This window comes from Mobula birostris, chromosome 11 (assembly GCF_030028105.1).
Source record: "Mobula birostris isolate sMobBir1 chromosome 11, sMobBir1.hap1, whole genome shotgun sequence".
Taxonomy (NCBI): domain Eukaryota; kingdom Metazoa; phylum Chordata; class Chondrichthyes; order Myliobatiformes; family Myliobatidae; genus Mobula; species Mobula birostris.
Genome location: NC_092380.1, coordinates 104,815,720 through 104,836,765, shown reverse-complemented (window position 1 = coordinate 104,836,765; position 21,046 = coordinate 104,815,720). Strand labels below are relative to the sequence as shown.

At 39.4% G+C, this 21,046-nt stretch overlaps 1 protein-coding gene across 4 annotated transcripts in view; it reads left to right on the top strand.

Annotated features, from left to right (window-relative positions):
• The window catches only part of LOC140205285 (uncharacterized), a 98,651-nt gene that overhangs the window by 9,614 nt on the left and 67,991 nt on the right, over positions 1-21,046 (top strand). For all 4 annotated transcript variants that reach the window (XM_072272784.1, XM_072272786.1, XM_072272783.1 and 1 more), the window contains exons 2-9: positions 5,121-5,186; positions 6,116-6,262; positions 12,688-12,834; positions 13,838-13,960; positions 16,183-16,350; positions 18,427-18,615; positions 19,783-19,905; positions 20,831-20,944. In XM_072272784.1, the coding sequence (XP_072128885.1) occupies positions 5,139-5,186; positions 6,116-6,262; positions 12,688-12,834; positions 13,838-13,960; positions 16,183-16,350; positions 18,427-18,615; positions 19,783-19,905; positions 20,831-20,944 (1,059 nt within the window). In that variant the 5' untranslated portion in view covers positions 5,121-5,138. The remainder of the gene's footprint in view (positions 1-5,120; positions 5,187-6,115; positions 6,263-12,687; positions 12,835-13,837; positions 13,961-16,182; positions 16,351-18,426; positions 18,616-19,782; positions 19,906-20,830; positions 20,945-21,046) is intronic.

Genomic DNA, 21,046 nt, shown 5'->3' with positions numbered 1-21,046 from the left:
TTCCTACCTTAGAACTACCTAGGCTTTACCTATAGCCCTCTATTTTTCTAAGCTCCATGTACCTAGCCAGGAGTCTCTTAAAAGGCCCTATTGTTTCCACCTCCACCACTGCTTCCGGCAGCTCATTCCACACACTCACACTCTCTGCGTAAAAAAACTTACCCCCGACATCTCCTTTGTACCTACTTCCAAGCACCTTAAAACTATGCCCTCTCGTGCTAGCCATTTCAGCCCTGGGGAAAAGCCTCTGACTACTCACGAGATCAGTGCCTCTCATTATCTTGTACACCTCTATCAAGTCACCTCTCATCCTCTGTTGCTCCAAGGAGAAAAGGCCGAGTTCACTCAACCTATTCTCATAAGGCATGCTCCCCAATCCAGGCAACATTCTTGTAAATCTCCTCTGCACCCTTTCTGTGGTTTCCATGTCTTTCCTATAGTGAGGCGACCAGAATTGAGCACAGTACTCCAAGTGGGGTCTGACCATGGTCCTATATAGCTGCAACATTACCTCTCGGCTCTTAAACTCAAACCCAAGATTGATGAAGGCCAATACACTGTATGCCTTCTTAACCACAGAGTCAACCTGCGTAGCAGCTTTGAGTCCTGTGGACTCAGACCCCAAGATCCCTCTGATCCTCCACACTGCCAAGAGTCTTACCATTAATGCTATATTCTGCCATCATATTTGACCTACCAAAATGATCCACCTCACACTTATCTGGGTTGAACTCCACCTGCCACTTCTCTGCTCAGTTTTGCATTCTATCAATGCCCCATTGTAACCTCTGATAGCCCTCCACACTATCCACAACACCCACAACCTTTGTGTCATCAGCAAATTTACTAACCCATCCTTCCACTTCCTCATCCACGTCATTTATAAAAATCACAAAGAGTAGGGGTCCCAGAACAGATCCCTGAGGCACACCACTGGCCACCGACCTCCATGCAGAATATGATCGATCTACAACCACTCCTTGCCTTCTGTGGGCAAGCCAGTTCTGGATCTACAAAGCAATGTCCCCTTGGATCCCAGGCCTCCTTACTTTCTCAATAAGCCTTGCATGGAGTACCTTATCAATGCCTTGCTGAAATCCATATACAGGGTTCCCCTGCCATCTGAAGGTAGAGCGTTCCTATGAAATGGTTCGTAAGCCGGAATGTCGTAAAGTGAAGAAGCAATTACCATTTATTTGGGAAAAATTTGCGAGCGTTCGCAGATCCAAAAAATAACCTACCAAATCATGCCAAATAACACACAAAACCTAAAATAACAGTAACATATAGTAAAAGGAATGATATGATAAATACACAGCTTAGATAAAGTAGAAATACTTTTCTACAATCATTGCTGCACTGTCCACCGTAGCGAAACTCTCACGCAAGCGCTCTTGGCAGAAACACTCTCTCCAGTAACCTTTAAGCTATGAAGCTGCCAAATCATACCAAATAACACATGAAAATACACTGCCTGTATAAAGTAGAAATAATGCATGTACATTGTAGTATGGTGGTGTGTTAAGCTGAGTCGTCGGAGGGTGGGGTGGTGCAGAGGTCTGGGTCCCCAACCTCCAGGCAGCGAACTGATACTGATCCGCGATGCATGCAGAGATATAGCGGTAGCCGAGACATCTTTAAGAAGAAAGCTGAAATAAACAAGCTAATTAATTAGGTGCCGCCCGGCGATTACCAATTTCGTCGCCTCTGATCTGGGCGGACATTTGTGTGCCGGGCGGCACCTAATTAATTAGCTTGTTTATTTCGGCTCTTTTTCTTAAAGATGTGCTGGGTGCGTCCCAACCACCGCTGCATTCTTCGCGGATTGGTATCGGTTTGCAGCCTGGAGGTTGGGGTGGTGGGACACTGGGGTGTCATCTCATCATCATCTGTTTCCATCAGGCCAGGCAGGTCATCTTCTTCAATGTCTGCCTGCCTCGATGTCGAAGGTCGAGGTTTGTCGTCTGCTGTGGCTGATGTGGAAGGCTTGAAAAACGACAGTATGCTTGACTGCTTAGCCTCGCGCATTTTTCTATCATGTAGTTCTTTGTAAGCATTCAAACCTATGGGGTGGAGGATTACAAATACCTGGGGATACGAATTGACAATGGACTGGTCAAAGAACACTGAGGCTGTCTGCAAGAAGGGTCAGAGCCGTCTCTATTTCCTGAGGAGACTGAGGTCCTTTAACATCTGCCGGATGATGCTGAGGATGTTCTATGAGTCTGTGGTGGCCAGTGCGATCATGTTTGCTGTTGTGTGCTGGGACAGCAGGCTGAGGGTAGCAGACACCAACAGAATCAACAAACTCATTCGTAAGGCCAGTGATGTTGTGGGGATGGAACTGGACTCTCTGACGGTGGTGTCTGAAAAGAGGATGCTGTCCAAGTTGCATGCCATCTTGGACAATGCCTTCCATCCACTACATAACGTACTGGTTGGGCACAGGAGTACACTCAGCGAGAGACTCATTCCATCGAGATGCAACATAGAGCGTCATAGGAAGTCATTCATGCCTGTGGCCATCAAGCTTTACAACTCCTCCCTTGGAGGCTCAGACACCCTGAGCCAATAGGCTGGTCCTGGACTTATTTCCTGGCATAATTTACATATCACTATTTAACTATTTATGGTGTTATTACTATTTAATTATTTATGATGCAACTGTAACGAAAACCAGTTTTCCCTGGGATCAATAAAGTATGACTGTGACTATGACTAAAATTAAAGTCGTACTTTTCTACAATGATTGCAGCAAAAATCTCACGCAGTTGTTTCACGTTCAGTTCCTGGACTTCACTTTCGGTCCGTTCGCTACTGCATTCGGTTTCGATTGTTATCCGTTCCTCTTCCAATTGCATCAACTCTTCATCTATCAGTTCTTGGTCATGGGATGCCAAAACCTCTTCAACATCACCTTCGTCAACTTCCACAAGCCAAACTCACTTTGTCCTTATTTTGTTCACCATGATCAAAACACTTAATTATGTCTAGTTTTACACTAAGTGTAACACCCTTACGAGCTCTTTTAGGCTTTTCCGATACTTTAGGACTCATCTTGCCAACGGGTGCTGAAAATAAATCGACATGAAGCACAGATGCTTACAGGCATGTGTTTAAGCAGTGACGGCTAGAATGCAGTTCCAGGGGAGGAGCTTGGCTGCTTGGGGCGTGCGCTGCCTTTTTTCGTAACAGTGAAAACATCTTCTGTTAGCAAAAACAGTTAACTAATGTAGGTCTTTCGTAACAGCGAGGTTTTGTAAAGTGAACGTTTGAAAAGTGGGGGACACCTGTACACTACATCTACTGCTCGTCCTTCATCAATGTGTTTCGTCATAGCCTCAGAAAATTCATCAGGCTTGTAAGGCACGACCTGCCTTTGACAAAACCATGTTGACTATTCCTAGTCATATTGTACCTTTCCAAATGTTCATAACTCCTGCCTCTCAGGATCTCCTCCATCAACTTGACCAACCACTGAAGTAAAATCTCTAGAACTTGCTAAAGTCTCTGTTTGTGTGTCCACCATAAGAAAAACACTGAACAAGAATGTTCATGGAAGGACACCACAAAGGAGACCACTGCTCTCCAAAAAAACATTGCTGCACATCTCAAGTTTGCAAAAGATGTTCTACAAAGCTTCTGGGACAATGTTTTGTGGACACTTGAGACAAAAGTTGAAATTTTTGGCAGAAATGCACTTTGCTATGTTTGGCGGAAAAAGGACACTGCACACCAGCACCAAAACCTCATCCCAACTGTGAAGCATGGTGGAAGGAGTGTCATGGTTTGAGCTGCTTTACTGCCTCAGGGCCTGGACAGCTTGTAATTGTTGAGGGAACAATGAATTCCAAATTGTATCAAGACATTTTACAGGAGAATGTCAGGGTAGCAGTCTGTCAGCTGAAGCTGAAGAGAAGTTGGTTAATGCAACAAGACAATGATCCAAAAGACGAGTATATCAACATCAGAATGGTTTAAAGAAGAAAATTCGTGTTTTGGAATGGCTGAATCAAAGTTCTGACTTTAATCCTATAGAAATGCTGTGGAAGGATCTGAAGCAAGGAGTTCATGCAAGGAAGTTCACCAGTTGCTGGAGTCGAAGCAGTTTTGTAAGGAAGAATGGCCTAAAATTCCTTCAAGCTGATGTGCAGGGCAGTTACCGGAATCACTTGGTTGCAGTTACTGCTGTACAAGGGGTCACACCAGTTACTGAAAGCAAAATTTTACAGACTTTTTCCAGTTAATACATGTAATATTGGATCATTTTTCATGTTTGCTTGTGTTATTTATTTAATTGGGTCCTCTTTATCTAATTTTAGGACTTGCATAACGACTTGATCACATTTTAGGTCATATTTATGTAGAAAAGGAGAACGTTGTACAGGGTTCACAAAATCTCTGACACTACTGTATAGATGGAGGGTATCTGCTGCTATCGTGCTTTTGAGTATTGAATTCTTACCACAAACAGGGTTATAGAAACACGTAAATGGTCTTGGCCCAAAATGTTGACTCTTTTTTCCTTTCTCTCTGCTGCTTGACCTGCTGAGCTCCTCCAGCAATTTGTGTGTGTTGTCCTGGATTTTCAGCATCTGCATAATCTGTTGTGTTTAAACTCCCTTCTTATTGTTCAGCTATTTATTTGAAGTCTGACTGCCTTATTTGTTCAATCTTCCTTCAGCCAAATCTGTACCAGAGAAAACAATCCTAATCTATTGAATAGGTAAAATTCTCTAAACCTGGTGACATGCTCATTAATCTCCTCTGCACCTTCTCCTTAATGAGATGACTTGAATTCACAGTTTATCAGTCCTTTGATATCCTTCTGCAGTATGCAGTTTTCTCCTCACTGTCAGCCGGACATCCATTTTGTAATGTCATCTGCAACTTCTTAATCATTATGTTGACAGGAAGTCTAAATTATTCACATAAACTATAGAAGTTAGCTCTTCCTTAGCTCTGTGAAACCTACACTTGATAATTTTGCTATTCATTGAAATACTGTGTCTTTTGTGTAGCATTTTGTGTCACTTTGAATTGGACCTGGTGGCATTTGTTACTGTAATTGTTCTGATTCCACTCCGTTCCATTTAATTATTATTTTGGTTGATTTGCAGCCACATCAAAGTAGAACCATGTGGAAGTGGTATTCTACAGACGAACCGCCCCCTGCATCGGCAGGAGTAAGTACTTTTGTCATATTCTTAGCTCAATCTGTTATAACAAAAGGAAAATCCATGATATATTTTGAAATGTTAGTTTTTCTTGTGCAGAAAAAATTGTGGACTATAATTATGCCAATGACTTGAACTTTGTAAGATATTTACATGAAAATGTTTTTCATTTATTAACTTAATGTGTTATGTTTGGGTATACTATCGATATTTCAATTTAAATTTCTTATGTTTTGTTTTTAATTGACATTATTGTTATTATTTTATAGCTCAGCTAAACTGGAAAGGTTGTGCTTGCAAGGGCTTAGAAGTGTTTATTGTGTAATGTGATTGTATATCTACTTACAGATGCATTCTTTAACAAAAACTAGGACCTTATGATATTGATCGCAAAGTCCATAGTTTGCCTTTTATTTTATGCCGTACAAACATTTTGAGCAGGACCTAGCCCTTAGTGCTGGGTACAAGTTACTGCTGACTAGATCCCCATCAGCATAAACCCTTACTCTGTGGGTAGCTTGGCTACCAATTATAAACTCCCCTATTACACCCACCCACAAGCAACGGGACATTTTTGCACTCCCTAATGCCCTGATTGAGCCTTTGATTTCACTCTCCCCACCCCAGGAGTGGAATGTGTGACAGAATAGTGTTGAGGGAGCATCACTCTGAATAATTAGCAAATTGAACCTACATGTTACTTTCTTTTCCTCTGTAAGCTTCATATTGACAGGACACTTGAGCCCAATTATATTGAATCTTCTGATTGGCCTGAGTTTTGTTGCTGTTGGCTCTTAATAAAGAAAAATGAATTTACTTCCGTGTATTTCATTTTAATGCACTTTCCCTGTCACTGAACCTTTTCTGATATCTCTAATGCAGGATTCAAATAGTTGTCATTACTCTGCAGGTATTAATAGTGGCCAATTATTCTGCAGGCACTAAACTCCCCTAAGAATGCAGGTGACCATTCTGTGGCAGATTTAACGGAGCAGCTGGCCCAGAATGAACAACTGGTGTTGCAGCTTAAGGACCTAATTCGGGAGAAAGATAACCAGCTTCATATGAAAGATCAACAGCTTAAGGTAATGTTTTGAGAGTTCAAGTTAAATATGTTCAAGTTGAGTATGCCTGCAGGAAAAAGAAATCTCGGGGTTGTATGTGGTGATACGTATGCGATCTGATAAATTGTATTTTCAACTTTGTTTATACAGTGATTGCTGTGCTCTGATATACTTTATGCATAAGCTTTCACTGTTTAGCTTTCATTTTACAGTCCAAAATTTAATTATACAGTACTGTGCGGAAGTCTTAGGCACCCTAGATTTTTTTTATATTGTTCCAGATGGTATGGTTTCCATCGATCCCTGATCTGGATTACCTGGAGAAACAGAAGCAAGCGAGACAGCCAAAGTCTGCAGAAGAACTGTAGCAAGTTCTCCAAGATGGTTGGAACAACATACTAGCTAATTTTCTTATAAAACTGCACAACAGTGTACCTAAGCAGTTTTAAAGACAAAGGAGTTTCACGCCAAATAGTGATCTGATTTAGTTTTTTACAGTTCATTGCACTTTATAGTCATTTTTTTGATATTTAGAAGCTTTTCATTTCATTATATTTGAAAGCATCTTTTTACAGAGTTCCTTTACATGCGCCTTAAGATTTTTGCCCAGTTTTGTATATGTTTAGTTTTAAGTGTTTGTATATGTTTAGTTTTAAGTGTTCGTATATGTTTAATTTTAAGTGTAACAGTTAATTTTGATTTAGGCCGTTGTCTTTTTCATCAGAATGTTGATGTGAAACATAAACATTTGTTTTTTTTCCTCTACTGATGCTGCCTGACCTGCAGAGCATTTCCAACATATGAGATGGGAACAGAATCAGACCATTTGGCCCATCCAGTCTGTTCTGCCATTTCATCATGGCTGATTTATTATCCCTCTTAACCCCATTTTTCTCCCTTTTTCCTGTAACCATAAGACATAGGAGCAGAATTAGGCCATTTGGCTCATCGAGTCTAGTCTGCAACGTCATTCAATCATGGCTGATCCTTCTCTCTCCCCCCCCCCCCCCACCATCCCCAATCACCGACCTTATTCCTGTAACCTTTGATGCTGTGCTCAATCAAGGATCTATCAAGTTCTGCCTTGAATACACCCAACCACCAGGTCTCCACAGCTGCCTGTGGTAATAAATTCCCCAAATTCATCACCCTCTGGCTAAAGGAATTTCTCTGCATCTCTGTTTTAAATTGATGCCTCACTATCCTGAGGCTGTGTCCTCACATCATTTCCACATCTTCTCTGTCTAGGTCTTTCAACATTCGGAAGGTTTCAGTGAGATTCCCCCTCATCCTTCTAAATTCCAGCTAGTACAGACCCAGAGCTACCCTTTGCATCTCCCCAGTTTTGATTTTCTCCCCATTTAAAAAATAGTCTGCACATTTATTTCAACTACCAAAGTGCATGACCATACGTTTTCCAACATTGTATTTCATTTGCCAGTCTCTTGCCCATTCTCCTAATCTGTCTAAGCCCTTAAGCAGCCTGCCTGTTTCCTCAACACTACCTGCCCCTCCACCAATCTTAGTATCACCTGCAAACTTGGCAACAAAGCCACCTGTTCCATCATCTTAATCATTGATATACAGCATAAAAAGAAATGGTCCCAACACTGATCCCTGCAGAACACCAGTAGTCACTAATCTTGTTGAAAGATTGGAGCGACTGGGGTTGTATACACTGGAAGTTAGAAGGATGAGAGGGGATCTGATTGAAACATACAAGGTTATTAAGGGATTGGACACGCTAGAGGCAGGAAACACGTTCCTGATCTTGGGGGAGTCCAGAATTAGAGGCCACAGTTTAAGAATAAGGGGTAGACAATTTAGAATGGAGTTGAGGAAAAACTTTTTCACACAGAGGGTTGTGGTTCTGTGGAATGCTCTGCCTCAGAAGGCAGTGGAGGCCAATTCTCTGGATTCTTTCAAGAAAGAGTTAGAAGAGCTCTTAAAGATAGTGGAATGAAGGAATATGGGGAGAAGGCAGGAAAAGGGTACTGATTGTGGGTGATCAGCCATGATCACAGTGTATGGTGGTGCTGGCTCGAAGGGCTGAATAGCCTACTCCTGCACCGATTGTCTATTGTCACTGGCAGCCAACCAGAAAAGGATCCTTTTATTCCCACTGGCTGTCTCCCACCAATTAGCCAATACTCTAACCATGTTAGTAGCTTTCCTGTAATACTATAGGCTCTTAACTTGGTAAGCGGCCTCATGTGTGGCACCTTGTCAAGGGCCTTCTCAAAGTCCAAACACACAACATCCATTGCATTCCCTTTATCCATCCTACTTGTAGTCTCTTCAAAGAATTCCAACTGGTTTGTCAGGCTAGATTTTCCCTTAAGGAAACCATGTTGACTTTGTCCTATCTTGCCCTGTGTCACCAAGTACTCCATAACCTCATCCTTAACAATTGACATCTTCCTAACCACTGAGGTCAGGCTAAAAATTTCCTTTCTGTTGTCTTTCTCCTTTCTTAGAGTGGAATGACATTTGTACTTTTTCAGTCCTCTGGCACCAAGACACAGTCCAATGATTTTTGAAAGATCATTACTAACGCTTCCACCGTCTCTACCGCTACTTCTTTCAGAACCGTAGGGTGCAGTGCATCTGGCCCAGGTGACTTGTGTACCCTTGGGTCTTTCAGTTTTTTGAGCATGTTCTCCCTTGCAATAGTAACTGCATTCACTTCTCTTTTCTCACACCCTTCAAATCTGACACACTGCTAGTGTCTTCCACAGTGAAGACTGGTGCAAAATAGTCATTTAGTTAATCTGCCATCTCCTTGTCACCTGTTATTATTTCTCTGGCCTCATTTTTTTAGCGGTCCGATATCAACTCTCATCTCTTTTATTTTTTTATATACTTGAAAAAGATTTTGTAAAAAAAAAACACTTTGTTTGCTATATTGCTTTCATATTTCATGTTTTCCCTCCTAATGATTCTTTTAGTTGTTCTCTGTAGGTTTTAAAAGCTTCCCAATCCTCTGTCTTCCCACAAATTTTTGCTTTGTTGTATGCCCTTTCTTCTGCTTTTACATTAGGTTTGACTTCCCTTGTCAGCCATGGCTGTACTATTTTGCCAGTTGAGTATTTCTTTGGTTTGGGAAAACAGCTATCCTACACCTTGCTCATTTTTCCCAGAAGCTCACGTCATTGCTGCTGTGCTGTCATCCCTGCCAGCGTACTTTGGCCAACTCCTTTCTCATATCACTGTAATTTCCTTTACTTAACTGAAATAGTTTTACATCAGACTTTACTTTCTCCCTATCAAATTTCAGGTTGAACTCAATCATTTTGTAATCACTGGTTCCTCAGGGTTCTGTAAAGGTTACCTTTAGCACCCTAATCACCTCTGGTTCATTACATGACACCCAATCTAGTATAGCTGATCCCCTAGTACGCTCAATGACAAACTGCTTCAAAAAGCCATCACTTAGGTATTCAATAAACTCACTCTCTTGAGATCCATAACCAACCTGATTTTTCCCAATTGACCTGCATGTTGAAATCCCATGACTATCATAACATCGTCCTTTTGACATGCCTTTTCTATTTCCCGTTGTGATCTGTGGTCTACATCCCAGCTACTGTTGGGAGGCCTGTATATAAATGCTATCGGGATCCTTTTACCCTTGCACTTTCTTAACTCAACCCCCAAGGATTCAACATCTTCTGATGCTGTGTCACATGTTTTTACTGATTTGATGCCATTCTTTACCAGCAGCAGAAAAGTGGAGCAAAGAGTAATCACAGATGTTGACATGAATCAGTTCATAAGGCACAGTTTAATCAAGGACACTCAGAATGTGTTTATACACTTTATTAGATACAGGAATGGAGTCCAATGTGGTTTCTGCTGCTGTAGCCTATCCACTTCAAGGTTTGAAGTTTTGTGCACTCAGGGATGCTCTTCTGCATACCACTGCTGTAATATGTGGTTATTTGAGTTACTGTCGCACTCCTGTCAACTTTAACCAGTCTGGCCATTCTCCTTTAACCTCTCTCATTAGTAAGGCATTTTTACTCACAGAACTGCAGCTCACTGGATACTTTTTTGTGTTTCTTGCACTGTTCTCTGTAAACTAGAAAGACTTATGTGTGAAAATCTCAGAGATCAGCAGATTTTGAGATATTCAAACCATCTGTCTGGCACCAATAATCATTTCACAACCAAAGTCACTTAGCTGATTTCTTCTTTATTCTGATGCTTGGTCTGAACAACAACTGAACCTCTTGAGCATGTCAGCATTGCATTGAATGTTGCCACACGATTGACTGATTAGATATTTGCATTAATGAGCAGATGTACCTAATAAAGTGGCCACTGAGTGTCAGGGACGATTGCAAGTGACGAATCTGAATGACTTTCTGAAATGGCATCAAGGTTTTGACGTAGTCAGAATGGATTTCAGCATGGCTTTTGATGAGGTTTCATGTGGCAGGCAGATTAATACAAATCTGCAGTTTGAGATTTGGGGGAGGGTTCCATATTGGATGAAATTTGGCTGAGCAGCAGAATGCAAAGAGTAAGTGATATGTGGTTTTGCGGCAAAATGGTTCTTACAGTGAATTACACAGGGCTCAGAACTTGTCCTGTTTTCTCCAAAGTAAAAGAAGATGATGCAAAAAATAATCACGTGGCTGTTCAAGAGACAGATGTTAACCTATGAGAGGATGACTCTAGTCTGGTTAGTTGGGCGGAAAAGTTGGTGCGGTCTTTCATTGATTCTATTATGGTTATTCTGTTATGGATTTATTGAGTGTGCCTGCAAGAATGGGTTGTATATGATAACAGATGTACTTTGATAATAGATTTACATTGAACTTTGAAAAGTGGCATATAGAATTCAGTTGGGGAGTGCACGTGAAAGCAACAAGTTAAAGGAATACTGAATGAATATGAGGATATTTAGTGATGTGGAGGAACAAAGGGACCTCTTAGTCCGTAGGCGCATAGATCCATTTGGAATGTTTTGCTTGGCTTTGTGTTACTGTGAATGTAAGAGCAGGTACTCTAGGTTAGTTAGATTCTAAGTTGAGTATAGGTTGTTCTGGTTATTATACAGTTGCAAAGATGCAAAAGCATTGGAGAAAATGCAGATGAGGTTCACAAGGATGTTGCCAGGGCTTGAAAATTGTAGCTTTGAGGAGATGCTGGATATACTGAGGCTAATTCCTTTGCATCATGGAATGTTGAGAGGAAACAATTAAGGCATCTCTAATAGTCAATGAACTCAGCAAGCCAGGCAGAATTCCTGCAGCATTTTGTGTATATGATGCTGCCTGGCCTGCTGAGTTCCTCCAGCATTTTGTGCGTATTGCTCAGATTTCTACCATCTGCAGACTTTCTCTTGTTTGTGAAGGAATCTAATATTGAAGTCTCTTGGGAAAAATGAACAGCCTGTTTCTTATACTGTATCAGGGTCTTGAAAAATGAGAGGGCATAGACTTAAACTGATAGAGTTTAAGGGAATGGGGGATTCTCAGATCCCTGTAAACAATGAATTAAGTTCTGGCTATGTCTGTGACTGCAGTGTGTTTGAATAATGTCTCGCAGCTGCCTTCTTTGGAGCAAGATGATTTAAGTTCGCCCAGACCCACATAAGATGTCTCTGGGCTTTTCATACCTTTTGATTTTGACAAAAAGCAGTACCTGATGGAAATTAGACAGAACATCCTTTGTTAATTAAAGCATAAATTTGACAGATGTTCTTATCTTTGTAATTAAGTTGTGGCTCCAGCAAACCAGGTAGGACATTCTTTTCTTTAATTAAGGTGGCTGGAGTGTCTATAACAAATTGATTGTACTTTTGTATCAATAGTCCATTGACTTGACTGGAATAGTTATCAAACTGATTGTTCTCTGTATCAATAGTCCATTGACTTGACTGGAATGGTTATCAAACTGATTGTTCTTTTCTATCGGTGGCCTTATAACTTCTGACAATTCTGATATCAGGCAGTGAACTTGTAGAACGGCCGGGGAGATGAGAAAGGGTCTCTCCCTGATGTTGGGTCCAAGTTCACTCGCTGGCTGAGCTCGAAGAAATAAACGGGTGAAAAGATAAGTAACGATCTTTTTCTGCTGTCGTTATTTGATCCAGCAAAGTTACGTTTACAAAACTAATTGGAAATAGGATAAAAGGCAAGGTGAAGCAATTTTTTTTCCACACAACATACAGCCTTGGACTGGAGCTCATGGTCTTAAAGGGTAGTAAAGACGTAATCATTTAATTTTTCACATCTGTTCTGATAATTAATTTATCTAATTGGCATCTTTATTTCATGAACATTTCCTTTCTCAGTTTTGTAACTTTCAGTAATCCTGCTTGTCAAGACGTTGACCACAGTCCTGAGAAAGATTCAGAATTGTTTCTTAGTAACATTGCACTTTGAAACAAAGGAGAAAGTTTGTGTATTCATATTGCAGTAATTATTTTACTGTAGGAGGACAAAGAAGCTTTTGAAGCAAAGATTTCCAAGATGAAGTTGCAGACTAAGGCAAAGACTACATCACTTTCAGCTCAGCTGGAAGATCTGAAGAAACAGCTTGCTGCTTCAGGTTCAAATGAGCAGACCACTGGGAAACACAAGGTGTGCAATTTTCCAAATGCTACCTGAATCTCATTCCAAGTGAGGAATCTAATGGACAACAGGCATAGCAAAATTCAGCATTAAACATTATGGGCACGCTTTGTTAACACTGGAATGTGTGGTAACAATTGCAGGCTGCCCCAGTGCATCTTTGGGTTATTTTGCTTGTTAATGCAAGCAACACACAGTTTGATTTGATGTGCACATGATAAATAAATCTGGGTCTGTATGTTACTATTTGAAAGTTAGCAAATGTGCTTTTATGTTTTACCAGAACTGCACTGTACAAATAAGTTAAATGTTGACATTTTTGGCATGTGGCCAACATGAATTGTATTCAAGGATATGATAGCCAAGAGGTGGGATGCAAGTTTGTTTTCTTATGTGCTGTGTAAAAGGGTGGTATAATTGCACTGAATAAAAACTTGTAATAGAGAAAAGGAATATGTGTGTGAAAAGGAAACAAAATGCCTAATGGTGACCTGGTGTGCTGTAAGAACTGAAGATTCCTTGAAATTCCATTGAGTATTATAATCCTTAAAATTTGGAGGACATGGCTTCATATTTAAATTTATCCATAAACAGCAACTTGATGGAGAAGCACTTTCCATGGCAGCGGGGTTGGTAACAAAAGAACTCTATTAAAATTGGAAACAATAGGAGATATTTCTCTTTTACTACAATGCTTTACTAGATTAGGGAATGAACTGAATGAAAAGACACGGATTCAGATCCAGCAGAAACTTTCAAATGGAGATTAGATAAATGTTCAAAGAAAGCATATTGGGGGGCCACAGGGGAAGAACATCTGGGTCAGGAGAATGTGACTGATGGCTTGTACACATTAAGTTGTACGAGTGAATCACCTTATGATTTTAGCTGTAATTGTCATGTTTAACATAGATATTGTGCTTTAAACACTATTTCAGAGAAGCCTGTAGGAATAAATATTGCTATTTTTGTGAGAACAGATGACTTGACCACCTTTATTATTTAAATGTAGCAATCCACTGATGGCGAACAGGAACATGCAGCAGCAAATCGAGGTAAAATCTTGATGTTGAGGAAAAAGATTGAGGAGTTGGAGTCGCAGGTTGCCAAAAAAGATACGGAGTTAAAGAACAAGGTAAAATTTTCATTAAAGTTCATATCTTGGTTTGCTTGTGTTGGATTTGTTCAAGTCACAAAGTATGATGTTTCAGAAAGCCATTAATCAAGTACCACATAAGAGATTAACGCAAATAATTGAGAGGCGTATGATTCGGGTCATATACTGACGTTGATTGAAAACTGATCAACAGAGTGGAAATGAATGGATCAATTTCGGGGTAGCAAGAGTAAGAAGGAGGTGTGGGGTATCACAGAAATCAACTATTTGTCATGTATAAGATGGAATCAAGTTATTTTTAGGTTTGCTGACAGCATGAGATTGGGGTAGTGAGCTTTGAGGAGGATGCATGGAGGCTTCAAGGCAATTCATGCAACTTGAGTAAATGGGCAAATACATGGCAAATGCAGTATTGCACGGATAGATATGAACTTAGCCATTTTGGTAGGCAAATTAGAAAAGCACGGTATTTAAATAGTGACGGATTGGGCATTGTTGGTGCACAAGGAGTTCTGATTGTCCTTGTATATCAGTCACTGAAACCAATCATATAGGTGCACAAACAGTTACGTTAACATGTGGTTTTTTAGCCTTCATTGCAAGAGATATCGGTCTGAGATTGTTTTATTACAATTATACAGGGCTTTCATGGGACCACATCTGGAATATTGTGTGCAGGTCTCATCTCTTTGCCTAAAGAAATATATACAGTGGATTCTGGTTAATTGGGCAATTGTTTAATTGGGCAGCCACTTATTTGGGACAAATCTTAAAGAAGAATAACTAATCAAGAAAATAGTTGAGATTACCTTCATTTATTTGGGACACCATGCTGCTTAGTTGGGACAGGACACAGGTGTTGAGCAGTTTCTAACTGGTGTTAAGTCATGTGCGCTTGAGTGGCCGTTTGATACTATAACATGCTTAGAGGGAATAGTTTTGAAATAGCATCAGTCGCATGTTTTTGTGTTCAAAAAACAGATTTTTGTCACTGATAATTGGTGAGAAATAAACATTAAGACAATTCGGAAGTGTTTTACTTACTGCAGTTTCAGGCATTCAGGCTTAGAGATGCCAAGAATGGGTGGGAATGAAAATGAAACAATTTCACAACTTTAACCAGTTATAAAGTATGAATAATTTGAAGGTATGGACAATCACCTTGAATGTTACAGTGAAAATGAAGATTTGCAGTATACAGTTGTAAAAAGCATTCTATGAGGGTAGTGCATTATCTGCACTGTCTGTGGTGGCTTTGTTCATTTACTGTCAAAAGAGCACAGCAGCGTCACAGATGAATTCTGTGGATAACTATTAGACAATTTTATAGCACTACATTAGTATTAATAGTGTTCTAATTTAGATGCATTATTTTTAACTTATTTAAATGGTATTTTGTCCTTTTTATACCTTTTTAATTATTTGCATGAAACTTCAGCTTATTGAAGCAGCCACTTAATTCGGCCAAAATGTTTTGGTCCTGATGTGTCCCAAATAACTGGAATCCACTGTCCTTAGCACAGACTGAGTGCAAGGAAGTTTGACCAGATTGCTTCCTGAGATGGCTTTGCTGTTGTATGAGGGGAGATTGGATTAAATGGGCCTTAATTAATTCCAGTTTCGAAGAAGCGTATAAATTCTGACTGGGCTTTTCAGGTTTGATAGAGGGAGAATGTTTCCCTTGACTGTGAGGAGTAAAATCAGAAGGCACGGGGTAGGACATTTCAAAGTAAGGTGAAAAAAAAAATCACTTGGAGAGTGGGGAACTTGACAAGTTCACACAGAATTGGTAATTGTTGCACCAAGATACATTTAAAAACTTTTGTTTCTATGCTATCCAACAGATCATTCCATACATAAGTACATCAAGGCAGTTCAAAAATGAGGAAAAATGTTGGAATTCTTCTTGCTTTTAGCGAGAAGGTACAGTGCAGACAGACGAATAAAGTGAAACAGCCATGACAACGTTGATTGACCTACAGTCCCTCTATCATACAAGGGGTCCATTGAATAATCTTGCAACACCAGGATGGAATTTGTCCTCGAGTCTGTTGGAATGTATTTTAAGCCCACAATAAATAGGTTTCCATATACAAAAGGCATTAAAAGTTATAGAGAGAGAGAGAGGATGAATAAGGCTTTAAGGATTGCCATTGGATGGCAAAACAGGCTTAAAGATCTCAATGGATGAATCTTTCTGTATTTTTTCTATATTTATGTCTGTTATTTTTGATGTGTAGCTTGCAGAGCTGGAAGCCCAACTGAAGCGTGGTGCTGAAATGGACATAATGCTTGCTGAGAAGGATATGAAACTGGCTGAGAAAGAAGCGTACATTGTTGAACTGCAGCTAGCTGCTGCTTCTGGTCATGCATCTCAACAAATAATTCAGCCTGGTGAAGAAAATAAGGTGAACCTTAACAGAAATTTGCTATGTCAATTTATTTAAATATGATGTTATTGAATTTCATTCAAGTGAATTTACTTTCTGTTTGTAACCAGCTGAATGACTGCACGTTTTTAATGTAGGCTGTGTGGTATTTAGAATTCTGGTTTAATTTTTGTGTACATTTGAGTGAAATTCTGTTTTGTATTTGAAGATAGTCAACATTGAGTTGCACCACATACAACGTAACCTTGACAGAAAATATTCAATCTACATAAGAGGTTTTCAGTATTTTAAAGATTAAAGGAAAGTATTGTTTGAGTATTGAAGAGAATTTTTAGGTATGATCAAGCCAAAGGCTTAAAAAGTAACGTGGAACTAATGGAAAATAAATTATGGAATTTATGGAAAATAAGTTATCGAATGAAATTATAAGTAATGGAAAAATAGCACTTTGTAGAATAATGATTAAGAAGTGAAGGAAACAAGCAATGAAAGAAGATGGGTGTATAGAAAACTAAAAGAAATGTCCAAATTCATAGTCTTACAGTGATGACACATTGTACTTTTGTAGCACCAACCCAAGGGAAACTTATGAAGCAGATTAAAAGATACCAAGCAACTTCTATTGTCAGGTTAGATTGTGAAATGTCTAATTGAAATAAACTATAAAATTGTGAGGATTACAACTTTTGCATGTCTGCTACTTTGTCCATAATTATTGTAACTGTATATTTGTACAAAGTTACTTTCAAGTTTGCCTTTACTTTCATTGTGGCTTGAGAAGTCTGGCGTATATCGACATCAACAGTGATGTATTTTAGTCCAAATGTGGTAGTTACTGTAGATAGCAACATCATCACCATATTATGTGCCGTGTCATATGACATAGGCAATTGTGGTCTTATGACCATGATCGTTCTTGGCAAGTTTTTCTACAGATGTAGCCTGCCATTGCCTTCTTCTGGGCAGTGTCTTTACAAGACATGTAATCCCAGCCATTATTAATACTCTTATGAGATTGTCTGCCTGGCGTTAGTGGTTGCATAACCAGGGCTTGTGATATGTTGGAAAGTGTATGGTCTTGCACTTTGGTAGAAGAAATAAACAGGCAGACTATTATATAGATGGGGAGAGAATTCAAAATGCAGAGGTGCAAAGGGACTTGGGAGTCCTTGTGCAGGATACCCCAAAGGTTAACCTCAAGGTTGAGTCAGTGGTGAAGAAGGCAAATGCAATGTTGGCATTCATTTCTAGGGGTATAGAACATAAGAGCAGGATGTGATGTTGAGGCTCTGTAAGGCACTCGTGAGACCACACTTGGAGTATTGTGTGCCGTTCTGGGCTCCTTATTTTAGAAAGGATATACTGACATTGGAGAGGGTTCAGAGAAGATTCACGAGAATGATTCCAGGAATGAAAAGGTTGCCATATGAGGAATATCTGGCAGCTCTTGGGCTGTATTCCCTGGAGCTCAGGAGAATGAGGGGGGATCTCATAGAAACATTCTGAATGTTAAAAGGCCTGAAAAGATTAGATATGGCAAAGTTATTTCCCATGATAGGGGAGTCTAGGACAAGAGGGCACGGCCAGGATTGAAGGACGTCCATTTAGAACAGATGCGGAGAAATTACTTTAGTCAGAAGGTGGTAAATCTGTGGAATTTGTTGCCATGAGCGGCTGTGGAGCCCAAGTCATTGGATGCATTTAAGGCAGAGATAGATAGATTCTTGATTAGCCAGGGTATCAAAGGGTGTGGTGAGAAGGCAGGGGAGTGGGGTTAATTGGAAGAATTGGATCAGCCCATGACTGAATGATGGAGCAGACTGGATGGGCTGAATGGCCTACTTCTGCTCCTATGTCTTATGATACACACCAGCTGCTCATACGATCATCAACCACCTGCTCCTGTGGCTTCAGATGACTGATCGGCAGATCGTCTACCGCTTGCCCCAAGGGTGACTCGCAGGCAAGTGGAGGGAAAGAATGCCTTACACCTCCTTTGGAAGAGAAGGATCTCCACTCTGCCACCCATACTGTAGATATAACCAAGTATATTCTACATGATCTATATTGTAAACACTACTTTTTCTCTTTTAGGTGCAACAGGATGCAATGCAAGAAACATCTGTCAGTGACCTGCAGTCAATGGTTCATAGTCTGACCAGAAAGGTAGAAGAGAGCGAGGAAAAGTTCAGCCTTCTCCAAGAACAAGCAACCATTCTGAAGGACCAGCTGAACAAAGAGAGAATTCAGTACGAAGAGAAAGAAGCAATGTACATGAAAAATGTGAGTGCAAGTATTCTCTAATTGAAGTACAATTTTTCATTGATCTTCTGACACTGAAAAGTGTATATCCACCATTTGCTTGTTTTTTTTTGTTTTTGCAGCTTGAATCATGCATTGAAATCTGCCTCTGTTTTTGAAGGTGTTACCGTTCATCATTTAAATTTAACTTGAGGCTACTTTATGGTTACCCATTTGATGTTACTTTATTATGTTATTGGCAATAACAGATTTTTCTGTAACCCACCCTGACAAATATTGCTGTTTTGAATCCACCTTTATTGGAATTCTGGGTAACTGATTTTAATGATGAAAGTTTAAACTCTTGCAGTAAAAATGCCAGCATGATATAATATACTATACACAAAATCAAAAGCTCTATTTAGCAATATATCCTTGAAAAATAAGCTAATTTATATGCATAACATAATTCTCACACAAATATTTGAAAATATAACAGGTTTGAAAATTTCAACTTTGGCCTAATTCTTATGTTTTTTTCAGTCTATTGAATATTGAGCAAGGCACTTAACCACACATTGCTCTGTGATGACACTGGTGCCAAGCTGTATTAGCCCTAGTGCCCTTCCCTTGAACAACATCGGTGGCGTGGAGGGGGGAGACTTGCAACATGGGCAACTGCCGGTCTTCCATACAACCTTGCCCAGGCCTGCGCCCTGGAAACCTTCTAAGGTGCAAATCTATGGTCTCACGAGACTAAGGAATGCCTAGAAGAGTTGAATATTCTATCAGATATTTTAAAAGTTAATTTAGTACATATTTTTTCTTGGTTTGTGTATTCCAATTCTTTAGTATGATTGACTGTTCAGCAAGAAAAAAGTAAGAAAATTTGCCCTGGGTTACTTTTTGGTCACAGCTGATCAGATGTCATTTGCATTTTGCACATAATTATCAGGATTTGTTTACACTTGGAATTAATAGTGTTAAATATCTGGAGTACGTTTTCTAAGTATCTGGCGTGCAACTAATTGATTTAATGGACAGTATTGATAGAAAGAAAGATTCTGCTATTGCACAGTCGGTGCTGAGTTGTTCAACACAAGCAGCTTGCTTGACCATGTATACTGGTCATTGTGCTCTGCTGGTGTAACTCATATTAGCAAAACTTATCCCTTTTATTGTAACCTCATAATGGATTTTTTCTTTCAGATTTGTGTGTTTCAGGAAATGATTCAATCAAAGGAGAATCAGCTCAGTGAACAGATGCAGAAGCATGAACAGGAGCTCTTTCTTGTGGCTGCTAAATCAGATGCCAGTGCTGATCTTGACCAGGTAAATATGCTTTCAGAATTAAAATGGAAACAAATAAATGCATTAAATGTTTGATTTAGAATATATAATCTGAGAGATCATGACACGTTGGATGAAGACAAGATGTTACTACTTGTAGAAAGCAGGGGTCACTGTTTAAAAATAAGGGTTCAGTCCTGTAAAACAATGAGGCAATACAGTACTTTAATACCTGGTCTCTTCCTTATTTTTTACTTCAATCTATTTCTTTTGCCTTACCATATAGGGGAGATGAATTTTGTTTTAGAGGTACATATCTGATCTGTACAAATGATTGTCTTGAAGAGTTGTCAGCTAAACTACATAACTGTTGCAAAGAAAAGTTGCCTAGTATACATAGTGTTTGCTTATCCAATTTTATTTTTGTTATCATGGAGTTGCTTGAATATTTTCTTTATGCACACATTATGTTCTGCAATGGGTATTACTGTGGTGTATGAATTAATTACAGTTTCTCTCAATGAAGTCTGGTGAATCTTATGAAATATTCCCTCATCTATAGCATCACTTTTTTTGTCCAGTATACTTTTACACATGAATTTCAACAGTTGCAGTCACATATTTTTGATTGGTAAACATTAAAAGCTTCTTTATACTAGACAATACTGTTGATAAAACAAATAGACAAACTCTTCTTCTTTATTGACATTATAACATAAACTACTTTATCAAGACAGAGAGCACCTTGATGTAACTTGGTAAGTAGATACTAAGGAATGTAAACTAAAGATTTTACCCCCAACTTAATTAATACATTTTAATTCCTTTAATTCTGAGGTGTGGGAAAAAGGCACAATTTATTAGTGAATTAGAACTACAAGTGTTGTTTGTGTGAAAATTCCCTTTCTGTGTTGGAATTTTTGAAACTTTTGGAGTTATTTATCACTTAATTGATTCTTTTTTTCAGTTGTTGAAAGCCCTCAAGCAAAAGCTGCATGAAAAGGAAGAAGTACTGTTGGGAAGGACTCAAGTTGTAGATGTTCTGCAGAAAGAGCTTGATGCGAGGGACCAGCAGATAAAGGTAAAGGAATCATTACTGCTGTTCTGTGAATCTAATATTAAAGGAAAAGATGTTTGCATTTTGCTGGCTAAGTGATTCTGTTGCACCCGTAAGTTTAAAGTA